The sequence below is a fragment of the Pelodiscus sinensis genome, chromosome 1 (assembly GCF_052426305.1).
Source record: "Pelodiscus sinensis isolate ZL-2025 chromosome 1, ASM5242630v1, whole genome shotgun sequence".
Classification (NCBI taxonomy): domain Eukaryota; kingdom Metazoa; phylum Chordata; order Testudines; family Trionychidae; genus Pelodiscus; species Pelodiscus sinensis.
In genome coordinates this window covers 349,534,094-349,541,774 of record NC_143052.1, presented here as the reverse complement: position 1 = coordinate 349,541,774, position 7,681 = coordinate 349,534,094, and the positions used below count along the sequence as shown (strand labels likewise).

At 49.3% G+C, this 7,681-nt stretch overlaps 1 protein-coding gene across 1 annotated transcript; it reads right to left on the bottom strand.

Moving 5' to 3' along the window:
* Positions 1-4,424: 4,424 nt before the first annotated feature.
* On the bottom strand, positions 4,425-5,360 carry LOC142827193 (olfactory receptor 51G2-like). Its single transcript, XM_075921371.1, has one exon. The coding sequence runs from the start codon at positions 5,358-5,360 to the stop codon at positions 4,425-4,427; it is 936 nt and encodes a 311-aa protein (XP_075777486.1).
* Positions 5,361-7,681: the final 2,321 nt, after the last annotated feature.

The window sequence follows — 7,681 nt, the reverse complement described above, 5'->3', positions numbered from 1 at the left end:
GATCTCCTTTCAGAGATTTCTCGGGTTACAGTGGGACTTCAAATGTACCCTGTGTCATCTGGCTTTCTCCAAACCCTGAAAAGTTGGCAGAGTCTCTTGTCAGCAAACAAAGTCCAGTAGCACCTCTGCCCCTGGGTTAAGAGCTGACTGGTTCTCCTCAGGTTCTGCTTTGTCAGTCTCTGGCCTGTACTCAGGGTGGCTACTTGCAAGTAGGAATAAGAGATCCTCCGGAATAGGGCTTTATTCCGGAGGATCGCGCCAGTCTGGACGCTTTTCTCCGGCTTATCTCCAAGCCGGAAAAAAGCGGCGGCCATGAAAATGCAAATGCCGCGGGGAATATTTAAATCCCCCACGCATTTGCCTCTTCCCAAGTGCTACATTTGCATCCCTATTCTGTAATAGGGGGCCAATGTAGACGTAGCCGGTGTGTCTAGACTACAGGTTTTTTTTAAAAAAAGTGGCCTTTTATTGAAAAAGCTTCCCCTGCATCTAGACTGCTGCCGCATTCTTTCGAAACTAAATCGAAAGAACACAGTCGTTTTTTTGACGGCAGAAAACCTCGTTTTATGAGGAAGAATGCCTTTTTTTGAAAGTGCTCTTTCGAGAAAAGGCGCTATGTAATGCAAACTGAGCTTTTTCGAAAGAGAGCATCCAGACTGCCTGGGGGCTCTCTTTCGAAAAAGCGGCTTGCTTTTTCAAAAGTACTGATTGTAGTCAAGACACTCTTTTTCAAAAGAGGCTTTCTCGAAAGTATCTTTCGAAAAAGCATCTTCCGAAAGAGGCTTGCAGTCTAGACATAGCCCGGAGTGGTAACATACCCCGGGATCTGCATATGAAATATTCATCCCCTGAGCTCTCACTCTCTGGTACATAACCCCAGCACCTGTTATTCAGGCATGATGAGGGTTTGCAGGAGGTGGATTTCAAAGTGAAATGGACGAGCAATCATGGAAATGGAGCTCAGCTTCCCACATGCCAGTAATTTCTTGTTCTCTCCCTCAGGGATGTACAATGGTTAACCAATAAGCACAAGCTTATTGAATACTGAAACTGTTACATGCCCGCTCCATTGGGGCTGGATCGAGTCCACATTGGGGGACGGCATTCGGCTCCCTAGGAGTGGGGCTGGGAGCCAGCTTAAAAGCTCATTTCCAGCATGCACTGGCTCCCTTAGTCAGCAACACAGGGCTGCAGCCAGCTCCCTAGGAGCAGAGTGGTAGGTGGGAGCCGTCTACTGCCCTGCGCTGAAGGTTCTGCAGTATAAAGCTTATAGAATTTGCAAAACAGCCAGGTCCCTGGGAGTGGGTCTGTCATTCAGGAGCAAACAAATTCCCACACACTCGTAGGAAAAGCAAAACACCCCATTCTAGATAACAGAGTATTAACTATCACAGTATCTTCCATCGAGGGGCTTCAGATACATGGTGTACTGTGCTCCCAATGGCTCCGAACTGAACTAAAAACCAAAGAAATCCAATATTTTTCTTTAGTGTATAACGCTCTTCTGGGATGCACAGGCCTCTAAATTGTTTCTTTGTGCTTAGCCTTCTTGCACAGGCCAACGCGTCTTTGTACTTGATAAAACAAGGGTGTCACTCTGATATAACAAGACCTGAAATAACAAGGTTGTCGCTCCAGCAGCCCTGCTTGGAGTATTGAACTGGTTCCTTAGTGGTTCTTTTAAGATGCTGATTTTCAATAATGTCTTTTTTTCTCAGGGGAACAGGAAAGCCCTATAATTCTCACCAATTATTCTAATGGTGGATGAGCGTGCTGACAAAAGGGTGGGGAATCAGTGGCGATTAAGGACACAAACTAGGGATCGTCCCACAAATTGTATTGGGGTTCAATGTGAAGGCAACAATTCACACTGGGAGACAGTTTGCAGAGTGAGACTGCTTCACATGCAACGCCACCCCTGAAAGTGGCAAGATCACGGGATTCCAGATCATAACAGGGCAGGGTATGAGGCTTGGGATTTGCAATTCGGAGAACAAGAGGAATAGAGATGCCAGGAGCACCATAACTCTCTGGAGAACGTATTGGGTAGAAGTGATGGAGCCCTCAGCTGTTCAGGTAACAGAAATATCAGATTAGTTGTCGGAGAGCAACGCAGCTCTGAATTCCTGCCTGCACCATCGAGCCAGAGAATAAAATGTTTAGAAATGCTTTTGCTGAATGCATTTCCATTCAGAATAAAACTATTTGGGAGCCATTCACTGCTACCCTGGGAGCTCTCCTTTCCCTCAGCCCCTGGCAGGACCTCGCTCAGAGCACATGGCACCTCTAGAAGTGGGACAATCCTGACTTGGGGCATTGAGGGTTTAACACTCCAAGCTCATTTTGAATTTCTTCTATAGCTTAAATAAAACACCATGGAGCTTGGGCAGTTGTAAGGGAGGGTTCCCCATCTACTTAGTGCTGCCTGCCTGTCATCCCACCTCTGAGTCACCCCGACAGCCCAGCTGTGTCCTCTGCCACTGCACAAAACAGCTGCCAATGCAAACAGCCTGCAGCCTTCGCCCTGCACTTGGCATGTTACAGACAGTGAAACCTGCCAACGTACCCAGTTCCTGCTAGAAGGGAGCCGCTGGCACCAGAGGTCTTCACCCTAAAAGACAAGGAGTCATCAGAGAGGCTGCACAAGGAGCAGGCAGTGTGTGTTTAGAAAGGGAGACAACTGTCTTTATGAAGCATTTTTGTACATATCCTTGAGGGAGCTACTTGGCCATCAGGGAACCTCAGCCGCTTGGCTTCATGTGCACCAGCTTAAACCCCATGACAGCCAACGGCAAATGGCAGCAAGGCATATCCCAAGGGATTGGGGCTGATTCTAAACAACTAGCCTGCATCACCAGCCCGGCTGCAGGCTTTGTCAATGGAAACTGGACTTGTCATCACTGTTCTCAGGGTTCAATTTGCCAAATAGCTCAGGCAAGGGTGACTGTGATAATGATGGTGCTGTCATGTGTTCTTCCTGACGTAACAGAAAGGTGCAGACAGTCTATGCATCATGTTTGCTCTGACTCAGCAGGTCAAGCAAAGGCATGCGCCCAGACCACATGACACTGAACTCCATTTTGGTTCCTGTGGGAAGCCACGCTCTTGAGAGGGGGGCTACTCATAGATCCGACACCTGCTGCTCCTCTAAACCCTGTGCTCTCCCCAGGCCAGGTAGAGGGTCCATAGTTTCCCACAGTGGCCCGGGAACCCTGTGTAATTCTTACCATAGCCCAGGCCTGGTTTTCAGAAAAGCTAGGAGAAAGGATCTCAAGGTGAAGAGGAACAGTGATAAGATTTGAGTGGAGGGGAAATGAGGCAGGGACCTCTTAGGAAAAAGGGGAGCAGAGCGTGGAGCCTCAGGGGAAGAAGATGAGCAGGTGCAGGTCTTGCGGGGGAGGAGGACGACTCCTTCCTGGGTCCTGCTTTTACCTGTTTGAAAAGGTGACCCTAAACTGCAGGATCTAGGCTGGAATGGGAGCTCACTATCAGTGGCATAGCGAGGGGGGGCAGTTGTCCCCCGGTGCCATGCCAAGGGGGCACCAGTTTTGTCCTCCGCTCCCTCTATCATCCCTTGGCTTGCCTGCTCCTCCTCTGCCTCTCCGCCCCCATCCCAACCCTCCTCCATCTCCACAGGCAGGTGAGTGCATATGGGGGCCTGGCCCCAAAATGGAGAGGGCAGAGAAAGACATGGTAGAAACTTGGAACTTAGGAATTTGGCTGAAATGGGAGCTTGATGTGCCTCTCTGTGGGTCGGTAGCCCCTTTTTAAGGAGCTGTGGCAGCACAACCTGAGCGGATGGTGAAAACCTTGGCCTCAGACTCTTGCCAGGACTCCTGTGTGTCAGACCCTCCCTCACACACACAGCAGGGGGGGGGGAAGAGGGTGTCTGTGCCCCTTGAACAGCCGCTGGCCACAGCTGGTTCAGGGCTCATGGGTCACACAGCATCAGCGTGCTCAGAAGGGCCAGGACTGCGACTGCAGAACAGCCCTGTGGTTTATCTCAGGGCTCCTGGGTGTTTAAGGAGAGACAGGACAGTGACAGGCCTGGTGTCATGGGAAACTACAGCCACACCCCTTCTCTTTTTTGTTTGTACTGACAGGAATTCTGAGGTCGGAACAGCCACCAAACAGCTCTTCAGCGGCCAACATCCCACCGGTCCCCTGGCTCTTTTGATCACAGTCACTTCGTAAATGCTACTTCCTGCCTTGGTCTCCTTCCCCCATCACTCCTCCCTCACCTGCCCCTCACCCACTGCTCCAGGCCTTAGGCCCCATCTGACCCTCCCTCTACACAGCAAAGACCATTAAAACTCATGTCTTCCAGAGCATAACGGTCCAGAATGGAACTGGGGGCCGGTGCCTTTTTTTTTTTATTCATCTCCCATCTCACAAGCGCGGGAGCCGGGTGATGAAATGACCCTTCACTTGATGAACACCCTGATGATCCTCGCACGAAGGTGTTTGCTTTTCACGCTGTACACGACTGGGTTCAGCAGTGGTGGGACCATCAAGTAAAAGTAGGCCAGGAGAAACTGAAACAAATGAGGAGAGCTGTTCCCAAATCTGTGGATCACAGCCAGGCCAAGGACAGGTACGTAGAAGAGCAGGACGGCACAGAGGTGGGAGACGCAGGTGTTCAGGGCCTTGAGGCTCTCTGTGCATGATGCGATCCTCAGCACTGTTTTGAGGATCATCACGTAGGAGAGGAAGATCAGAAGCGAATCGAAACCCAGTGTCAAAAGTGCAGTAAACAAGCCATACACATTGTTGACTGTGGTATCCGCACAAGCCAGCCTCATAATTTCCTGGTGCAGGCAGTAGGAATGGGAGAGGACATTGGAGCGACAATATTGGAACCGTTTCAGGAGAAAGGGCAGTGGACATACTATAGCCACCCCTTTTAACACAAACACCAGCCCCATCTTGGCTACTCTTGGCAGAGTTAAGATGGAGGCGTATCTCAGCGGGTTACAGATGGCAACAAAGCGGTCAAAGGCCATCAACAGGAGCATGGAGGATTCAATACCTTGAAGAAAGTGGATGAAGAACAACTGAGCAAAACAGGCATCCAGGCTGATCTCCCTAAAGTTAAACAAGAATATGCCCAGTATCGTTGGCATGGTGGATATTGATAAACCAAGGTCTGTGAGGGCCAACATGGAAAGGAAAATGTACATGGGCTCATGGAGGCTTGGGTCTGTTTTTATAATGAACAGAAGGAAGGAATTGCCTACTAACGAAATGGCATACATGATGCAGAAGGGGATAGCGATCCAGAGATGGATGTCTTCGTGCCCAGATATCCCAGTGAGAAGGAACACTGCAAATTGGAAGTTGGTATCATTGACAGCTGACATATTGTACTGGAAAGTTCCAAGACTTTTTCTACTTTACTTCCTGAAAGGAACAACAGGAGACTGGATGACATTTAACTAGATATCATTCTGCTCTCTGATCAAAACTAGAGACTTCCCTGAGGAAAAAAAACAGCAAGCAAATGGTCTGGTAGCACTTTATAAACTAACAAAACATGTAGATGGTATCATGAGCTTTCATGGGCACTGCCCACTTCTTCAGATGACCAGAGTTAACACTAGGGGACAAGAAAACTCGAAATAAATAGTAGAAGGGAAGGGGGGGAAGAGAAAGATGCTCTGTTGCCCACCCCCTGTTGGTTTTTTTTTCTGTAACAGACTAACTTGGGTACCCCCTGAATTCCCTGAGGAAGATCATCTAACTCATAGTCTTGGATTTACACCACCAATAGCAATATAGGCACTGTAAGCCTGGATCAGACCTGCATTGCCTCTAACCCAGTATCCAGTGGCCAAGTCTAGATGATTCAGAGGAAGGTAGAAGAAACCCTGCAATATACAGCTGCGTTCATACCTATTCTCAAGGAAAGTTTCCCACTGGCACCTACTAGTTAGACATAATTTGTGGTGAAAATCAAGGAAGATTTACAGCCCTTCCAAGACAGCTCTCACGGCTCTAATTGGATTTGCTGGTTACCCATATAAACATAAGCCTTCTTTGAATCCATCTGTGTTCTTGGTCCCAATGACAGCTTGTGGCAGAGAGTTCCACAGGCTACTTGATCTCTGTGTGATTTACAGTCATGAACGTCACGCAGAGAAACCCTTTCTGGACCTCCACTTTGGTGCCATTGTATCATGGCATGTGCATAAACACATGGCTAGTGCATGGTGAAAAGGGACATTGTACTTCACACCTCTACGGTCAAGCTATTTATAAATGTGTTTCATTGGGCATCTATTACATACAACCACATTTACACTCCCCTTTCCTCTACCCTTTGCTGAGACAGACCAGGGGTTCTGTTCTCTCGCAACTTTTTGAAAGACTTGTGCAGGTATTGCCAATAGATTCTCTTCATGATCCAGAATGGAAGCGTTAGAAAGAGCTTCTGATCCGGTAGCAGGAGGCAGGATCATGCACCAATTCACTGATCAGAGAATGCTTTTCAGCAGGCAAGACCGTACAGAAACGATGACACTTTTAACCACTTGCTAACAAACTCTTTAGTGCTGCACACAGCCATGCTGATTGTGAAGGTTGGTGGAGGTGGTGGAGTCAGGGTATGGACTCTTTCTCAGGGAATGCCTTGCTACTCAGTCATGAACTAGCACTCACATGAACCCTTCAGGGTCAACACGGTGCTGTTAATGTAGCCTCAGACTCAACAAGGCAGCCTGGACTGAGGCAGGAGGAAGGAAAACACAAGAGATGCAGGACAGTGGCTGCTATCGCTTCCCAGCATAAACTGAACCTGGTGGTGAACTCACACTATCCCACTGGCGTGCACCACTCTCTCTCCTGCATGGTGCATACACAGCTGCACATGGCCATGGGGGGGGGGGGAGATAGACAGAGATGCACAGTGTCTGTGTGGCAGGGGGCGGATAGAGACATCCATTGCCCCTTTAAGTACGTGGGGCTCACTTGACGCATATTGCTCTTGTAAGTGGCCAGGGAAGTCCAGAAACAAGACTCTGTAGCTGTGATATCCTGCGCTATGGAGATGGGGTATGGCGCAGGATGGAGGAGGCGAGGGGGGACATTCTGACATCAGCACCCTCTTGTCCTTCCTAGTCCTCAGCCCCCGGAAAGCAGGCGACTCGTAGGAGCAACTCCAAGGCACAGAGCAGGAGCAGCACAGCAGTGAGGGGGAAGGGCAGCTGAACCCAGCCTCATGTCTGCAAGGGAACATGGGGGAGATGATGGTGGGACTGCCAGCCCACCCTGGTTCCAAACATCTCCACTTGGGCACTCACTTACTGATCCATCCTTTCCCCTCCGATCTCCTTTCAGAGATGATTTCTCATGTTACAGTGGGATTTCAAATGTAGCTTCTGTCATCTGGCTTTCTCCAAACCCTGAAAAGGTGGCAGAGTCTCTTGTTAGCAAACAAACATCCAGCAGCTCCACAGTCCCTGGGTTAAGAGCTGACTGGTTCTCCTCAGGGCCTGTTCTGTCAGTCTCTCGCCTGTGCCCGGTGTGGTGACATGCACGGGGGTCTGCATATGAAATATTCATCCCCTGAGCTCTCACTCTCTGGTACGTAACCCCAGCACCTGTTATTCAGGCACGATGAGGGTTTGCAGGAAGTGGATTTCAAAGTCAACTGGAGGAGTATTCATGGAAATGGAGCTCAGTT

Excerpts from the sequence above, each read along its gene's own strand:
- LOC142827193 (XM_075921371.1), bottom strand. The coding sequence starts at position 5,360 with ATGTCAGCTGTCAATGATACCAACTTCCAATTTGCAGTGTTCCTTCTC.